The sequence below is a fragment of the Meles meles genome, chromosome 8, assembly GCF_922984935.1.
Source record: "Meles meles chromosome 8, mMelMel3.1 paternal haplotype, whole genome shotgun sequence".
Classification (NCBI taxonomy): domain Eukaryota; kingdom Metazoa; phylum Chordata; class Mammalia; order Carnivora; family Mustelidae; genus Meles; species Meles meles.
This window is the reverse complement of record NC_060073.1, coordinates 72496332-72515160: the sequence shown is the minus strand read 5'-3', so window position 1 is coordinate 72515160 and position 18829 is coordinate 72496332. Positions and strand designations below refer to the sequence as shown.

At 43.8% G+C, this 18829-nt stretch overlaps 1 protein-coding gene across 17 annotated transcripts in view; it reads left to right on the top strand.

Annotated features, from left to right (window-relative positions):
- The window catches only part of SYTL2 (synaptotagmin like 2), a 133920-nt gene that overhangs the window by 44852 nt on the left and 70239 nt on the right, over nt 1-18829 (top strand). For all 17 annotated transcript variants that reach the window (XM_046014430.1, XM_046014433.1, XM_046014429.1 and 14 more), the window contains one exon: nt 6034-6557. In XM_046014430.1, coding sequence (XP_045870386.1) covers nt 6445-6557 — 113 coding nt within the window. In that variant the 5' untranslated portion in view covers nt 6034-6444. The remainder of the gene's footprint in view (nt 1-6033; nt 6558-18829) is intronic.

The following is an 18829-nucleotide window of genomic DNA, read 5'->3' as shown; positions in this document are numbered from 1 at the left end:
ACTTGTGGAGCATAAGGAATAACACAGAGGACATTGGGAGATGGAGAGGAGAAGTGAGTTGGGGGAAATTGGAGGAGGAGACAAACCATGAGAGACTGTGGACTCTGAGAAACAAACGGGGTTTTGGAGGGGAGGAGGGTGAGGGGATGGGTGAGCCTGGTGGTGAGTATTATGGAGGGCATGTATTGCATGGAGCAGAGGGTGTGGTGCATAAACGATGAATTTTGGAATACTGAAAATAAAATAAAATAAAATTTTAGAAAAAGAATCTTAAAATCTTAAAAATCTTAAAACATCTTAAAATCTTAAAAAAATCTTACAAAGCAAGCAAGCAAGAAAGAAAGAAAGAAAAAGAGAAAAGAAGAAAGAAAGGGTGAGCTGAAGGGGCCAGGGCAAATTGAAGGCAAAGGGTAAAAATTATGGGCAAGTTCAACCATACGGCCAACAAAGCCTGAGAAGTGGAGCAGCCCTGCTGGGGAATTAGGACTTTGGGCATGGGTGCCCTGGCACGGTGGACTCTGGGTCTGATGACACCAGTGTGGTATGTAGCTGGGAGATCTTTGTGCTGTGCAGGAGATGGGCAAAAGTTCTCTGATTGTTCCACTCCACTCGTTCCTTCCTAGACATCCTCTGAGCAATCTGTGGGTTATTCCATCTATCCCTTGATGCCACTATGATCTAGGAAGCTTACAGAACACTTGGTTTGATGCATGATGGTTTGTCCCTGCTGGGAGTGAGTCCCTTCATTGATCAGGGCTGTTTCTGTCCAATGTTGTTTTCCCCAACCCCACCCGGACTCTGGCATATTTATGCCTGCTCTCCTTCTGCCTCCCAGATTTTTCTTTCCAGCCTTCATTCTAGATGTCATGGGACTGTCAGGACAATTTGCTTCTATTCTCAAAGCCTCATCATGTGAGAGTCACTACTTACTTGAGTTTTCCTCCCCTCGCTTGGGGTCTACAGGCTTTGGTACAAACAACAACAGTCATCTGGGGAAGGAAGAGGTGTTCTGTGGGCCTGCCCTTGCACCAGAGCACAGTGAGGGAACAGATGCTGTTGTTAATCAGGCTCTAAGTGGGGTTCGGCCAGGCACCATGATTGGGATCAGGCCTATATGTTTAGTTGTGATCACCAGCAGGTGCCAACTGTTTGAGGCCTTGGTTTTCATCTCTTGCTTAACTTTGGACACTTGACAACGAGGAGATTATTGGCTTTCGTAGATGTGGCATAATAGAGCTGACACATGGAAAGCTTGAATTCAGCACTAACTGCACTTGGAGCCCATAAATTTCCCTTTCATGCTGCTGCTCCCACTGCTGCTCACTCCTTATTTTTTCTCCACAGTGTCCTGCCTTCTCACCATAGCTTCAAATAATCTCTGTAAGAAAAGGGAAAGCAGGAGTAAATACACCCATCACATAGATGAGAAAACTGAGACTTGGGGAAGTCATATGAAAGATCTGGAGCTGGAACTCCTTGAATCATTTGGACCTGGTTTTTCAGTCTGGCCCTAGAGCCAGCTTCATGTGAAAAGAGAAGTGGAAGCTCAGGCCTCTTCCATCTGTGTTCATGTATTAAGTATGTGAGTGCCTAGGAGACGCGAGGCACGGTGAAAGGTACTGGGGTCCCAGAGTTCTCAGGTGCCCAGGCCTTGCTCATAAATGAGTGGAAAATAAGCATGAGTAGATACGGATTCGACACAGTGTGATGAATATCCTGGCTCAGGAAGTCAGGTGCTAATGAACACACCAGAGTGATGCCTAACCTGACCTTGAGAAGTTAGGAAGGACTTCTGTTCAATAAGTGACATCAAACCTGAGGTCCAAGAGGTGTCAACCCAGGAAAGGTATTCCAAGAAGAAGGAATAGCGTATACAAAGGCCTGGGGGCCAAAGAAACTGAAGAGTTTTGTGTGGGGAGCCTCAGGTGAAGCACTTGGGGAAGAAAGCTGGTGCCAGTTCACGTGAGTCCCAAAGGTCACAGTAAGGAGCTTGAGTGTTAGCCAATGGGCAATGGGAAGTAGTGGAGGGTTTTAAACCTGGGAATATGGCTTAGTCAGATCTCACTTTTAGAAAGCCACTCAGTAGCGTGATGAGAATGGGTGGGAGGGAAGCTGAAGCTTAGAACTTTTTGCTCACCCTAAAAGCTACTCCTTCTGTGAACACATTGGGAATCCTTGTGGCTAAAATTTATCCCTCCCAATTTTTCCACAGAAATTGCCCTGATGGCTGACTGCCAACTGTGGGTCACTAGTTTTTCTATGCGTAAGCAGAGGATGAAGGTCCATAGTCAGAAGAGTTTTGTTTTGCTTCCCAGTTTGAGGAATCTGTGGATGGGAGAATTAAAGGACAGGTCAGCACTGGGGTGGATTAAACTGACAAAGCTCCTGGCAAGGGGCACTTGGGTGGCTCAGTCAGCTAAGCATCTGCTTTGGCTCAGGTCATGATGTCAGGATCCTGGGATGGAGCCCAGGTCAGACTCCGTCTGCTTCTCCCTCTGCACCTTCCCAGCTTGTGTGCACTCTCTCTCTCTCTCTCTCTCTCTCTCGCTCACTCTCTCAAATAAATAAAATCGTAAAAAAAAAAAAAAAAAAGGGTGCCTGGGTGTCTCAGTGGGTTAAGCCTCTGCCTTCGGCTCAGGTCATGATCCCAGGGTCCTGGGATCGAGTCCCGCGTCGGGCTCTCTGCTCAGCAGGGAACCTGCTTCCCACCGCACCCCCATCTGTCTCTGCCTACTTGTGATCTCTCTCTCTGTCAAATAAATAAATAAAATCTTAAAAAAAAAAAAAAGCTGTTGGCAAATACCAGTCCTACCACACAAGTATAGTGGCCGACACATCCCTGAGCCCTACCCTCCTCATTTGAAAAACACAGATCATAAAATGCTTGCCTTAGATCTCTGTGAGGATCCCATGAAATGATGTTAAGTGCCAGGCATGTAGGACATACCCAGTAAATATTTACTTCCTTCTCTTTTTTCCTATCTTTCCTTAATGCTGCTCCATCTCAGAGTAAAAGCCGGAAATCATACAACACTAATGTAAAGCCTAATGTAGGATGATCTACTTTTTTCTGACCTGCTCTCTCCTATCCTCCTCCTGGCACACTTTGCTGTCCCAGCCCTGACTTCTTTGATGTTCTTCAAACACGCCAGACCTGCTTCCACCTCTGGACCCCTGATACCAGTGTGGCTTGTTTCCTCACCTCTGTCAAGTTTTTGTTTCAGCGTCATCTTCTCAACAAGACCAACCCTAACCACTCTCTTTAAAACTCCCAACTCCCCCACCCCTTCCCTTTTATGCTCTATCACCTTCTGGCAAGTTACATAATTTAATTATTTAGGCATTTTAAAATTATTATTTAACTTGATGTCTCCTCTGAGGGTCATGTAGTCTCCACAAAGAGAGGACTTCATCTCTGTCTTATGTGTTGCTGTGTCTCCAGTGCTTACAACAGTGCCAGGCACATAAGGGTCTCGGTAAATGTTTGCGGAATGAAATGCATGATTAGCTTCCATGACAGATAACATCCCGAGTATTGGGAACTGGGGAAGCAGCTGGTATTGAAGAGTCTTGACTGCCATCCAAGGGCTCTGCTGCTCTCTCTCACAATTAGGAGTCAGAGGTTTCAGCCCTTCCCTCCTTTCTCTGTAAAATGAAGACACTGCCCTTTGTCTCACTGATTTTGGGGGAAAATCTTTAACTCTTGGAAGCTCTTACACAGAAGCACTGGTTAGCTTGTGGTTGTACATGAAGGTGTTGAAAACAGCATTTCCTCCTTCAGCAATGCTCCTAGTTACCACTGCTGGACAACCCGAGTTGTTTCTCTCCTTTTATCTCTTCCTGTCCTACACTCGTTGACTTTAAAAACAGTCTCTCACTGAACCATATGTCATCATCCATGGTTCTCCAAAAGTGGCCTAAATTCATGTCCTTGCTGGCATCTGAGGTCTAAGGAAGTTACTATGCATCAAAGAAGCTATTCTGCAGGAAAGAATCGACAGCCGTCCGCTGGTGAACTTGTATACTTGGATGAGGTTCATTCATTTACTTACCTACTTCTTCACATTCAGAGACTCACAGTCAAATGGGAGTGACTGAAGGAAGATAAATAATTGTAGCGGTGGAGGTGGGTATATGGAGAAGAAAGTGTTTGTGTTAGTCAGGCTCCCACAACAGAAGTGTTATAGAACAATCCCAAACTTCAGTGGCCTCTGACAACAAGAATGTATTTCTTCCCATAATCTCCAAGTCCGCTGGGGTGGCCTTACATACTCCGGGCAGCTCAGGTTCTGGTCTGACCTTACATCTCCTTTGCTGGGACTCAGACTGGAAAGGCAGGAGCTACCTGGGGCAGGCTCTTCTTGGGGCCGGTGGCAGGAGTATAAGCAGCCAAGCCAACCCACACAAGCCTATGCTCATATCACATTTGTAGCATTCCATTGACCAAAGTCACAGGTCAAGCTCAACAACAGGAAGGTAGGGATGAATAATCTGCTTACTCTCGTGGCAACATGGTTGCATGGCTATTTCAGGGAGGGAGTGAAGAGTTAGGAGGAATAAGTGAATCTACTTTTAATTCTAGCTGAGGTAGTTAAGGAAGGCTTCCTGGAGGTGGTAATTTCATCTTTGAAAGGTGAGTATTTTTCAAGATGAACAAACAGGCACCGACTTATATAAATGCGTGTACATTTTAGTACATTCTTAATATTTATTTGAGTAGTCACTGTGAGCTACATGCAGAGAGCCTCAGGAATATAAAACAAAGGTCATCAGAGTACCTGTTTTTGAAGTCTATTCTTCATGGGGGAGATCGGAGAGAAATATAACACAAAAGAGAAAAGGGAATGCCATGATCAAGTACACTCTTATTTGGGGGGATAGAACAAAAGTGTGAACTCAGAAAGGAAGCTAGAATATATTTTTAGTTGCTATTTTTGGTAGAGGATGAAAGATACGTGCTGTTTGATTTTCATTATTTCACTTCATCTTTACAATCTGTGAGGGACATCCTACTGGCAGGCAAGTGGGAATGAGAAAACTGAGCCTCAGAGTGGGGGGTCACTTGCTAACGTGACCGAGGGGATATTTCCCAGGGGTTCTATTTTGCCAAAGTGAGGAATTTATTCATAAAAAGTACTCAATGGTACATGTACTGTTTTATTCTTAAATGACACTGCCTAAAACTTACTGAATACTTGATTCTTAGTGTCTGCTGTCTGTGAAGCACTGTGTTTGTTAAAGGGTCCCCATCCTGGAGTAGGGGACCTCTGAAGCCCCAAATAGCTGTGAAATTCTGCACGTCACCTTCTCATTGCCCATGGGTTTGAGTGGCCTCAAAGGAAATAGGATTCTTGCCCAAAGTCCTACTTAAAATTCTCACTTTGGTTGGGGGAGGTTGCCTCTTCCTTTCCCCCAGTTTGTTACCCGTACCAGTAAGTGTTCTTCGTCCTCAGAAATGAAGGGAGCAATCTCGGGGAGTTGCTCTAGATCCAGCAAGGGTGAGAGGTGGGACCAGATGAAGAATAACAGTCTGCCCTTTGTGCACACTACCTTTACGGGATACCAGCTCATGACCTGTCATTACAGAGCCCAGATACTTTCCCATGCAACATTCCTACTAACGGAGATGTGAGTGCTTGTGAATTTTTATTTCTAGTTTCTTACCCATGATCACTTGACAGCTGGAATCACGTCTTCCTGGTCTTACTGACCTTGATTGTGACTTTTTAGTCTAACATCCCATGATTTTGGAGAGCAAGAACCAGATCCTTTTTGCAGCCATTGCTTTCCTCAGTGAGTTGTCAAACATCAACAGGCATTTTGTGTGCTCTCCATCTTGGCATTCTAGAATTGAGTAGAAGCGTGTTTCATGACCCGTTTGCTCAAGAAGCTGACCAAACCGGTTTCCTTGATCTCAGAGACCATCTCACTGGTCATCCTCTTTCCCCAGACATGTTTTAAATCTTGTAATAATGAGCAATGCTTACAGAACTGCCTCGCACTGTCTCACGTTCACTGTCTCCTGATTCACAGGTATCACGAGATGCTCAGATGTTGCTGCCTCTCCTCGAGTTGATGACCTGGATACAAGAAGAATGAACTGAGTCTGATAATAAACTGAGTCTACGACTAGCCCAGAGTGGGAGTGTGAGTAGGAATGCCACTGTGGGAACAAGTGACCTGGCTGGTAAGGAATGCAATGTCCTTCTGAGAGCCTCATCTTCACGTCGTCCCACAGACCACCGCTTCCTCACTGGAAGGGGTGTGAAGGACTTTGCAATCAGGCACCTAAAAATTTGCCGAGCCAACATAAGACTTCTGCTGCAGAACTGAACAAGACACTACTTCATTTAATTTTTTTTGCATCTTCTAATCATTGAGCAACAGACATAGTTGTTTTGCTTTGAGAACTGTAAGCCAGATTCGTTGCTCTTCTTTTTGTGTATGATTTTCAAAATGATTGACTTGAGCTTCCTGACAGAGGAGGAGCAAGAAGCCATCATGAAGGTGCTGCAGCGGGATGCTGCCCTGAAGAGAGTTGAAGAAGAGAGAGTCAGGTAAGGGGCCGGGAGGTCCCCTGGCATGGGGGAAGGAGGGACAGTCTGTCAGAAGATGGGACACATTCTCTTCTCAGCCATAAGTGGAAATTCTGACTTGGAGCTTGAACTTACAGGTTTTAGGTTTTAGGTTACTCCCTGGATGGGACTTCTTTCCTTCTTAGTGTCTCATAATTAATCCCTTAGGACTCCTGCCAGAAATAGTCTTAATAAATGAAACCCCTGTAATTTATTAAATAGTGAATTAAAAATGAAGTCTATACAAACACATACATACATCTGCGTACATGTATTTGAATGTGTGCGTATTTATATCCACCTTTAAAAAAACTGAATCATGAGCTAAATTGAAAATTTTTTTAAGATTTTATTTATTTATTTACAGACAGAGATCACAAGTAGGCAGAGAGGCAGGCGGGGGGAAGGGGGAAGCAGGCTCCCCGCTGAGCAGAGAGCCCGATATGGGGCTCAATCTCAGGACCCTGAGATCATGACCTGAGCCAAAGGCAGAGGCTTCAACCCACTGAGCCACCCAGGCGCCCCTGAAAATTTTTTTTAATTCCTAAGATTTTTAAAAGAAAATAAATCGGGAAGTAGCTTACATTTCTGCATACTTTGAGAAATGTTTGAATTGGTTTCAACAGCAATTGAAATTGGCTCTGACTGAGCCACTCTTTCATCTGTGTCTCAAAAGAACGAGTGGCAGCTTCAACATGTGCTTGCTGAGAGGAGCCCACATGTTCCATGTCAACATTCCCTCCACTTTCCACTCACCCACAGGGTTGGTAGAAAGAGAATGAGAGCAGGATACTAAAGAAGTGGGCTTGAGCCCAGGCCCTGCCATCTGTTACCTGTGTAACCTCGGGCTTTGAAGACCTTGAAAGGCTTCTGGAATGTGAGTTGGTGTATTAATTGCATAATCCCCATCCCAGGAGTTCTCTGAAAGGAGCCATGTTCCTATTTCTTGGGACACAGGACCATGAGTAATAGATCTATTGGCACCATTTCCTGTATTTTGACCCTAATCAAACATGCTGAAATTCACTCTAAACCCTTCAGAGCATCTGTTTATGGCTACTAATAATAGCTCATAGAGACAGTGCTTAACAAACTAATGATTCACAAATGACAACAATGAACAGATTGCAAAGGGCATTTTGCTGAGCTCAAACACGCTTGTGCACTTGGTAGGGGCTCAGGATGGGATATAATTATGCCTCCTTGATGTGTGAGGAAGTTGACTTTGAGACAGGTCACGTGACTGGCTCAAGCTCATACTACCCATAGGTGTCAGGATTGAGAGTCACATTCTGGTCTTCAGGTCCTCATGCACTGACTCTACCACTTTTTTCTGAGAAAACAGTAGCAGACCGGCCATCCTGGCACCTGGCCATGGAGAGCGGGGTGGCTGCTTGGTATGAAGTAGGATGCTGAGCTGTGATGGTGAAAGGTGCTGGAGAGCCTGAGAATGGGACTCTTTACTAGTCATGCACCTCTCTACAAGCTGCCTGTAGTCCTCTATGCACCGAGATATGGGGGGGGGGGCTGTTCTCCATTATTAGCAAATGGGGTGTCTTGAGTATTTTTATCCATGAGGGGCAGAATTTACCCTAATCCTCCCTCAGAGTCTTTTGGTAACACTGATCCTTTACCCAAATACAGTTTATAAAGCCCTTTCATGAATGATGTCCTATGTTTCCTCACAACCATGCTGAGATTTGATGAGGCAGGACTGTTACACCCATTTTAAGAAATAAAGAGTGAGGACAACACAGAGACAATACTAGCTGATTCTTAAAGCATGGTGGGAATTCCTTTATCCTCTCAGGAGACAAGACAGGAAGACTTGGAAAGAAAGTGGTAGAGCAAAGATGGCCCTGGGCCCCTCTTCCTACGTCAGGATGTGGGGACTGTGACTACTGGGTTGCTGAATACCTTTGATTCTCCACTGATCAGTTGTCATGTGTGGTCTGCAATTCTGTGTCTTCTGTTGAGCTGGGTTAGAAAGAGAGCTTTGTCCTCCCCCTCTTTTAAATGCCCTTGGCCCCTGGGACTGCAGGCTGCTGAGTCTTCCCTGGAGTTGTGTGTTTGAGTGGAGGTATTTTACAGGCATCTGTGTGGCTGATAGAAAAATCCTCCAGAAATGCCAAATTCTGGCTGGAATTGGGCTTTGTAAGGAGTGTAAGCATATAGCCTCTGGTACCAGCTGTCAGCAGCCCTAGTGACAGGGAGTCCCTTAGTTAAAGCAGTGAGTTTGCAAACTCCCCTTCTGTTCACTGTTTCTCAGGGTGCCCCAGCAGGTGCTGCTGCTGCCTTTTTTTTTTTTTTTTAAGATTTTTTATTTACTTATTTGAGAGAGAGTGAGAGAGCATGAGAGCGGGGTGGACTCCAGGATCATGACCTGAGCTGAAGGCAGTCGCTTAACCAACTGAGCTACCTAGGTGCCCCGCAGCTGATGCTTCTGTAAACTGATAGCGAGAAGTCTTGGGATGGCAAAAAAATCAAATGTGAGTCAAGCCCTGTGTACTACCACCACGTTGGGGAAGTTTTTAGTTAGACATCAAGCACCTGATGTAGACTCAGCCACAGATAGGTTTAGGACTCTGGTCCTGGGGAGAAGTGATGGTGCATGGTGGATGGGGAATGGGGCAGTTGATGAGTGTGAAGCCCATACCGGGTGGACATAAAGAGGTGCAGCCCGTGGCCTGGCCTGCTTCACATAAAGAGAACGGCGCTCTGACCCCTCTTTGATTTAGGACTGAAGGGTCTTGTGGTTATGGGTCCGAGGCTTTCTGCCCCTAGGATGGTGGAACTAGATCTCTGGTCTTTGAAAATGCTGTTCCATAGCCTTTTGCTTGCAGCCCCTTTGCCAGCCTCTGGCTGGTTGTCTTTGACTCCTGCATTAGCTTTCCCTACAGCCTGACAGCTCTGGAAAGATTTTTTGGCCCCTATCAGTCATTTTGCAGATGAAGAAGGTAAAGCCCAGAGAGGGAAGGTGACTAGCCCAGGGCCAAACAGATAATCCCTGCCAGAACCATAAAACAAAGCTCTCAGTCCAGTGCAATTCCCTCCACCCCATGCTGCTATTACTGACCTTTGCAGTTTGGGAAGCTGCAAGCTGTCTTTGTTAATCATTTGTTAATTTGTGAAGCACTGTCTAGGAGGTATTATTAGTAGCTGTAATCAGACACTCCAGAGTGCTTGAAGTGAATCTCAGTGGGTTCACAAAGCATCATGTTCAGTTAGGGTCAAAATCATTAGTATTCTTCCTTCACAAGACTAGGGAAGAAGTCCCCTGCTTAACCTTGGAGTCAAAAGTGACATGAGTTTGAATCCTCTCCTCACTACTGATCAATTGTGGTTCATTGGACAAGTTATTTAACCTCTCTGAGCCTTAACCCAGAGACTGAGAATGATGTTAACACCAAACCCAAAGGATTAGAGTGAGGATTAAGTAAGATAATTCTTAATCTTCTTAGCATGTAAAAAGTGATAGACATATTTCCATTCTCTTATTCCCCACTCCACCTCTGCTTCTAAAAAAGGGCAGAATTCTATGCTTGATAATCTGACTCCTTAGGAGGAAATTACTCCCAAACCCCTCCATTATTTAATGCAGTGAAGTTTAATTGAGCATCTACTAAGTACAGGGAACTTCTCTGGACAATGATATGAAGAGAATTCTTTGGTAATTAAAATATGGTCCCCGCCTTCAAGGAAACTGACCTTTATCAATAAATTATTCATTATCAATAAATTATTTATTGTATATTTATATATAATATATAAATATTATCAATAAATTATTATCAATAAATTGATAATCCACTTAATGGATTATCAATTGCACATTTAAAATCTCAGCTTTGTTTCCCTAACATGATCTTACAGTTTCCCAATACTTCTCCCTAGCTGGTGTGTAGTTTTAGAAACACAAATCATAATTCTGATATTGGCCTAAGCAAAACATCATTAGAAAGGCAAACCTGCCGCTATAAATCAGCCTGATCTTTCGAATGCAAATTTTTTATGGTCTGTGGAGTATGATTCTCCGGAGCTCTGAGAGGATCTCACTAATACAGTGGAGCACTATTGCCCACTGCCTCCCAGTGCTTTTCGGCCCAGCTCTAGGTGAGATTTCATGTTCACACTGAAATCTGTTTGCCTTTCCTGCCATATCCAGGGCTTCCAGTTGTTCACTACCATGCTCCCATGCTCATTTGAGACATTGTGCAGATGACTTCATCTCTGTGTTACCTCCGGTCTGATTTCATGAATGAGAAAGAGGAGTGTCACCCAGGGGAAGTAAATGTTCAGTTCCCAAATCACTTTACCTGTTTGTGGTAGAACATGGACTCAACCCAAGGGAACAGCCATTGTGGTGTCTCAAGAGGCAGCTAGAAGACACCCGTTCTAGGTCACGGCTGCCCCGCAGCTGTGTTTCCCACCGCATCTCTGGGCGTAGTCTTTACCATGCATGGATATTCAGCTCGCTCCCTAACTGCTGGAGACATTCCACAGACCAGCAGTGAGGCAGACATGGGGATAGATTCTTTCTCTCTTCCTACCGCCTCTTCTTTTTAAGAAACACCATTCTGCATACACATATGTAATTTTAGTCTTTTATGGTTTGAAAATGAGACACTCTAAAGGTGGTGTTTCCTGTGCTTGGCGTCATACTGTCAGCAGGATATCCCAGCACCACGCCTCCCACCCCCGTGCACACAGAGCCACATCGCCAGGATGGGCATTCTCTGGAAAGCATCTCAACCGTGACCACATCTTATGATTCTTAGCTGTTCCCCTAAGACCTAGTTTTTTATTTTATTTTTTTCCTAAGTAAAAGAAGTTGGCATTGAAGAACTGCTTCCCAGGACCTCTGGGGTGTTTTCTGTCAAAGCCAAGAGTAAAGGAACCAACATTTGTCAAGGAACCATATTGTATACAGAGCTCCACATACATTTGCCCCTTTCATCTACATAGCAATAGTAGCTGAACCTGCTTAACACTGAGGAAGTGAGGTAGAAGGGGTTAAGCTCCCCTCACGATTGAAGCCTCGTGCCTCACACTGCAAAGCCTGTGCTTTCCACCTGTTGTGCTGCCTCTCAGCAGATGGTGGGGATTTACGATGTGTCCACAACACAAGGGACACATGTGTCCTCCCATCTTCCACTGTGAGGAACATTTGCAATTTATTTAATTCTCACATATGTTGGTTTTCAGATTCTCTTTCAAAGGTTAATACCTTTGTAGAGTGAAGTGTGATGGTCATCTTAGACACCAACATCATGTTTGGCTCACTCAGGATGGAGTAGCAGAAATAGCCTTGACCAGGAGCCTGCATGACTTTTGGTCCTGGCTCTGTGTGACTTTGGGTAAACCTCCTAACTTCTTTGGCCCCAGAGTACTTTCAATTCACACAGTATAACCATCTAGTCTAGAATATACTGAGGGGTTAAAAAAAAAAAGGCCGGGGAATGGGCCAGTTAGCCTCTCTGGACAGCCTGCTGGTTCTTATCTAGTTGACTAGATGACATCAACCAGGTAGGCCTTTGCCAAATCATGATGAGTAGCTGAAAGCCGGGGTGTGTTGTGTACATAGAAATGGGGAAAAGAGGATAGGCTGAGGGAAAACTGTTGAGGCCAGCCTGGAGGGTGTCCCTGCTTTTCTGGCTTTCCTCTGGAAGTGCTCACACTCTCTCTCTGCAACACAGGAATTGAGACCGGCATTGGGCTGTCTAAAATGTTGAATTTTTTTACGTACAATTCTGAGAATATGGCTGCTATTAGTGGGGATTAATGAACTATGAACTATAAAGGAGATTAATGAACTAATGAACAAATGAACAGATATGGTCTTTAGCATATGGAGGAGACAAGATGGCTGTCTTTTACAATTGACTAAATTCTTTGTATGTGATGGTGAAATTGTAGGTATTAAATGAGATGATGCATGTTAGGTGACTTGCACATGGCTAGTACAAAACATGCTTTGTGTGTATTAGCCAAAAGAATGGGGGCGTGTCCTGCCTAGAGGGCCAGCAGGACCCTGTCCTGTCTGGGACGAGGGTTCTTCCTCTGGCTTCACTTAAGCCCACCAGCCTGTGGGTGTTAAGTGGACCTCTTCTCTAGCCTCAGCTCCCTCCTATGCTCCGTGTGCCTATGTGCATAGGATGGTAAGGGATCTTACCATCTTAAGATCTTAAGAAGAGATCTTAAGAAACATCTTTTTCTCACTTCAACTAAATGGTATAAGAATTAGAGAATCAAATGCCATTTTTTATTGGTACAATTAGAGTTGATGAAAAATGAGACATCAACCCGGGCTGATGGAGAAGATTGTAAGAGCACCATCTAGATGGTGGGATTTTTTTTTAATGATCCTGTATCTTTATAAAACCTGGGTTTTAATGTCACACATACATATTCATCTATGAAATATTCCAAATGACTAAGATCAAAAAAGAAATTGATTGATTAAACCTAGCAGGGATTCTCATGTGAGGAAAGACATAAATGGCACTTAGTGAATTGGAGTAGTTTCTTATTCTTTTGCCACTTCAGTGATAAGCCAGAAATCCCCTCCTAATTCCATACTGTAATGGCTCCCCTTCCAAGGGGCCAGGTGTTTCGGTAGGCCTGTCTCAGCCAGCGTGTGCTCACGGTGAACTGAGAGTTTAGCACGATCAGGGCTTCCAGACAGTTGTTTGGGCAGGAGCAGGTCCAGAGTAGCACAGGGGCACCTACAAAATGCCTCTCAGCCAAACATCAAAAAAGCAAATAAACAGCCTCCTGAAGAGGAATCGAGAGCTGTTAGACTAGGAAGGTTTGTGGTCTCTTTCAACAAGATGATGGCTGATGCCCGATTTCATGTTCATTCCTATTCTGCCGAGAGTGAGGTGCCCTGCCTCATCAGGAGAAGTCACTGCCGTTGTGACGGGTATGGTTCACTTAACCCCAGCGGTGGTAGGATCAGTCTTTTTTTTTTTTTTTTAAAGATTTTATTTATTTATTTGACAGAGAGAGATCACAAGTAGGCAGATAGGCAGGCAGAGAGAGAGAGGAGAAAGCAGGCTCCCTGCCAAGCAGAGAGCCCAATGCGGGACTTGATCCCAGGACCCTGAGATCATGACCTGAGCTGAAGGCAGAGGCTTAACCCACTGAGCCACCCAGGCGCCCCGGTAGGATCACTCTTATCTCTTGCCTGACTCAGAACTGGGGTGGCCATGGAGCATTTATGTGTTCTTTAATTTACCCACTTGCCAAACAATTGTTGGGTATCAGCTTTGCGCCAGGCTCGGTGCTGGGTGCTGGCCTGACAAAGGTGATTAAGACGTAGTCCTCACCTTCAGGGAGTTTGCAGAGCTGACAGATTAGTGGGTGAGACAGATGTGCAAATAGATCATTAGAGTATGGTGTGGTCAGTGCTGGGGGTACCTGGGGAAGGGCAAACTGTTGCCCTGTGCCTTGGCAGTCGGGGAAGGCTTCCCCCTGGCGGTGGCATAAGAGCCGGATCTGAAGGATGAGGAGCAATGTGCTGCCCAGTGAAGTGAGGACAGTGATCCTGAGAGACTTCAGGATTTAGTGGCCTCCTATCTTTACAAAGAACTGAAGCTTCGAGGGGTACAGTAACCTGCCCAGGCAGCATACAGGAAGGGCCAGAACTAGGATTTGGAGCTGTTTGGGAGAGTCTAAAGCTCATAGTCTTTCTGCCAGGCCTTTCAGCTTCTAATGTTTAGGGAGGTCAGAAAGAGCAATTTGGAGAATAGTAAGAAGTCTAGAGTACTGGCAAGTAGAGTCTGAGGGAAAGTGCTGGAAAATGAACCTGAAAAGGCAGCCTGAAGCCAGGCAGTCAGGGGCCTCATATGAAATGCATTCACTCCACAAGTACTAAATAAAATCCCACTATTTTCCAGAGACACCAAGCAAAGATATATGGAGTACAGGCTATGCTGCTGGGGCTCATTTTCTAACCAGGGAACATGGGAAGGACTTCTCTCTTCTGGAATTGAACTCAAACTTGGTCCTTTGGTTGGAGAAGGCAAAAGCTCCATCAGCAACCCATAGGGGATTGTTTGCCCCACAGAAAGCCTTAGGCAATTAAAAACCATTAGAAATGTTTAGTGAGAACCAGGACCTCTCTGGTGATTCAAAATCATGAAGTGATGACTCTCTTTGTCAGGATTTGGTGATGACAATGTGTGTCCAAGTGTTGTAATTGGGTGTGTTTGGAATGGAGTCACTTCTACCCAGGTAATTGGGAGAGGAGAGAACGTTCCAGCAGAGAGCTGAACTCTGGGTAAAAAGACACTCCTCAGGCACACTTAGGAGAGAGGAAATGTACTTACTAGAATCCCTCCTTTTGCCCCACTCCCAGGTGTGTCAGTGTGCAGTATTCACACACGGCCCTGATGTCACCTTGGTGTGGCCATAAAACATGTTCTCTGGCTAAGACACATAGATTTGCTACTTTAGGAAGGGTGCATAATAGCTTGAACGACAATCATGAAACCTTGGATTTCATAGTACAGTACCTTTCAAAAGTTCAAAGTCAGCTTAAAGCTTTTATACCCCTTTATTCTATGACTATGTTCTAGAGTTTGTGATTCTCATTTTATTGAGATGGATGGAGAGATGTGGAGTTTAAAAGACTTGTCAAGTAGAGGGCTAGCTGAGAAGATCACAGAGTAGGAGGACCCTAAGCCTGCCTCTTCCCAAGGATACAAGTAGATAACACTCACATCTACATAAATAACCCAGAAAGCAACCTGAAGACTGGCAGAACAAATTCCACAACTAAACAGTGAAGAGGCCAGATCAAAGAAGGTAGAAAGGGGGAAGAGTGAAGTGGACTGGGGCCATCTGCAGTGTAGAGGGAGCTGGTGGCACAGAGAAGAGTGAAAAACAGACTTTCACACTGGAGAACCCACAAACTAGAGGATGAATCCCCATAATATTTGCCTTTGAAAGTGAGAGGAGCTGAATTTGTGAGTTCTTAAAGCCAGTGGGACTTAAAGCCTGGAACTTTAGAAATCAGGGGCTTGGCTCAGGGGAGAGCCTGGAGGGCATTAGGAAGCCCCACCATTAAAGAAAGACACAGCACACAAACAGCCCAAACATACAGCTAGAACTGGCAGTTTGAAAAATACCAAGAGAAGACAGGATGGAGTGATTTGCTCATCCCAGAGCGTGGCTTGTGGCTCCAAGAGACAAGAATCATGGGGCAACCCCTCCAGGAACAAAGGAGCTGGCAGGTGCCATTTACCTCCCCTGCTCCCCAGCATAAACAACAGCCACCTGCAGGAACCAGCCTGGCTCTGACACTTGTTTACCTAACTTGTTGATACCAAGACACACCACCCTGCGTTTTGCTGGATCCTCCCTTTTCAGTCACACTTACCATGGTTTCAGCACTGTGGGCCCCTCCCCCGGAAGACCAGTGCAAATCTTGCCAACATCACATCTCCCCACCCAGGCATTTTGTGGGACATCAGTTCCAGCTTCAGAGGGAGCAGGTCTCATTTTGCAAACAGACAACCACACACTTTGTTAAAATGTGCCCCACTCCTGCTGGGGACAAAACACTGTCCATGATAGGCAGAGAGAGCCTCTGCAGACAACTGGACTAAAGGAAAAAGAGGTCAAGACTCAATAGCAGAGGATACCAACACACCTAGGAAACATTCCCTTTGCCAGGCCCTAGGGAACAGGACATGCACTGCAGGTCACTACAGGACCTCTTCTACATAAGGCTACTATTATTAAGAGCAAGAGAAGTAGCTGACATTTCTAACACAGAAACAGACACAGAAAATCAGTCAAAATGAAGCAGAGCAATATCTTTCAAATGAAGGAAGAGGACCAAACCATAGCAAGAGATGAATGTGAAATGGGTGAAAGTAATATGCCTGAAAGAGAATTTAAATTAATTATTATAAAGATATTTACTGGAGAAAAAGAGCAGGGGACATGAGTGAACCTCTTAACACAGAGCTAAAGAATCAGAGATCAAGAACACAATAAATGAAATTAAAAATACATTTGATGGAATAAATAACAGGCTAGATGAAGCAGAGGAAGAAATTAGTGACCTGGTAGATGGAGTAATGGAAAGTCACCTAGCTGAGCAAAGGAGAGGAGAGAAAATTATGCAAATCAAGAACAGTCTTAGGGACCGCAATGATTCCATGAAGTGTAATAACATTCACACGATAAGGATCTCAGAAGAAGAAGAGAGAAAGAGGCAGAAAATTTATTTGAAGAAATATCTGAAACTTTCCTAATCTGGTGAAGGAAAGAGATATCCAGATCTGGGAGGCACAGAAATCTCCCCCAAATTTCAACCCAAGGAGGTCCACACCAAGGCACATAGTAGTTAAAATGGCAAAAAATAGCTATTAAAAAATGTTAAAAACAGAGAAAAGATGACAGTTACATGCAAAGGGAAATTCCATAAAGCTGTCAGTGGACTTTTCAGCAGAAACTTTGCAGGCCGGAAGAGAGAGGCAGGATGTATTCAAAGTGCTGAAAAGGAAAAATCTGCAGCCAAGAATACTCTATCAAGCAAGACTGCCATTCAGAACAGAAGGAGAGATAAAAGAGTTCTCAGACAAAGAAACTAAAGAGGTTCATGATCATTAAATCAACCCTGTAAGAAATATTAAAGGGGCCCCTTTGAGTGGAAAGGAAGGACCATAAATGAGAATATGAAAAGTAAAAAACCACCAAAGTGGTAAAAGTAAATATTTCTGTAAAAATTAGACAAAGGATTCATAAAAGGATGTAAATATATAATACCATATACCTAAAATATGGCAGAGAGAGGAGCATAGAATGGGCTTAAGCTTAAGTGACCATCAACTTAATATAGATTGCTATATGAAGAAGATGTATACAAACTTAACAATAACCACAAATCAAAAACCGGTAATAGACATACAAGGAATAAAGAGAGAGGAATCCAAATATATCACTAAGGAAAGTCAACAAGCCATGAAAGAGAACAAAAGAAAAATCAGACAAAATCTGTAGAAACAACCACAAAACCCCTAACAAAATGGCAATAGATATATATCTATCAATAATTACTCTGAATGTAAATGAAATAACCAATCCAATTAAATAAAAAACAACAAAACACAGGGTGACAGAATGGATAGAAAAACAAGACCCATCTGTATGATACCTACTGGTGACTCGTTTCTGACTGAAACCATAAGAAAAAAAATCTAAAAAGAGCACAAATACATGAAGGTTAAATAACATGCTACTAAGAAAAAAATAAATAACATACCACTAAAGAATGAATGAGTCAACCAAGAAATCAAAGAAGAAATAAAAAATAACACGGAGACAAATGAGAATGAAAACACAATGGTCTAAAATCTTTGGGGTGTAGCAAAAGCGGGACTAAGAGGAAAGTTTATAGCAAAACAGCTACCTCCTGAAGCAAAAAAAATCCCAAACAACCTAACCTTATACCAAAAGGGGCTAGAAAAAGAACAAATAAAACACAAACTCACCAAATGGAAGGAAATAATAAAGACTAGAACAGAAACAAATGGCTTAGAAACTAAAAAAAAAAACCAAAAACCCAAAACAAGAAAACACCTCAGTAGAACAGATCAATGAAACCAGGTTTTAGTTCTTCGAAAAGATTAAAACAAGATTGATAAACCTCTAGCCAGACTAAAAAGAAAAAAAGTACCTAAAGAAACAAAATCACTAATGAAAGAGGAGAAATAACAATCAGCACAACAAAAGTACAAATAAATGTAAAAGAATATTATGAAAACTTGGGGTGCCTGGGTGGCTCAGTTAGTTAAGCATTTGACTCTTGATTTCGGCTCAGGTCATGATCTCAGGTTTGAATGGTTGAGCCAGGAGACGGGCTCCATGCTGGGCCTGGAACCTGCTTAAGATTCTCTCCCTCCCTTCCCCCCCCAACCCCCCCCCCCCCCGCCCTGCTCACTCATTCTCTTTCTCTCCCTCAAACAACAACAACAACAACAACAAAAAGTATTATGAACACTTATATGACAATAAATTGGATAACTTAGAAGAGATGGATAAATTTCTAGAAACATATAACCAACCAAAACTAAAGCAGGAAGAAATAGAAAACAGACCAATTACCAGCCGTGGAATTGAATCAGTAATAAAAACCTCCCAACAAAGAGGAGTTGAGGACCAGATGGCTTCACAGGTGAATTCTACCAAACATTCAAAGAAGAGTTACAGCCTATTCTTCTCAAATTATTCCAAAAAATAGA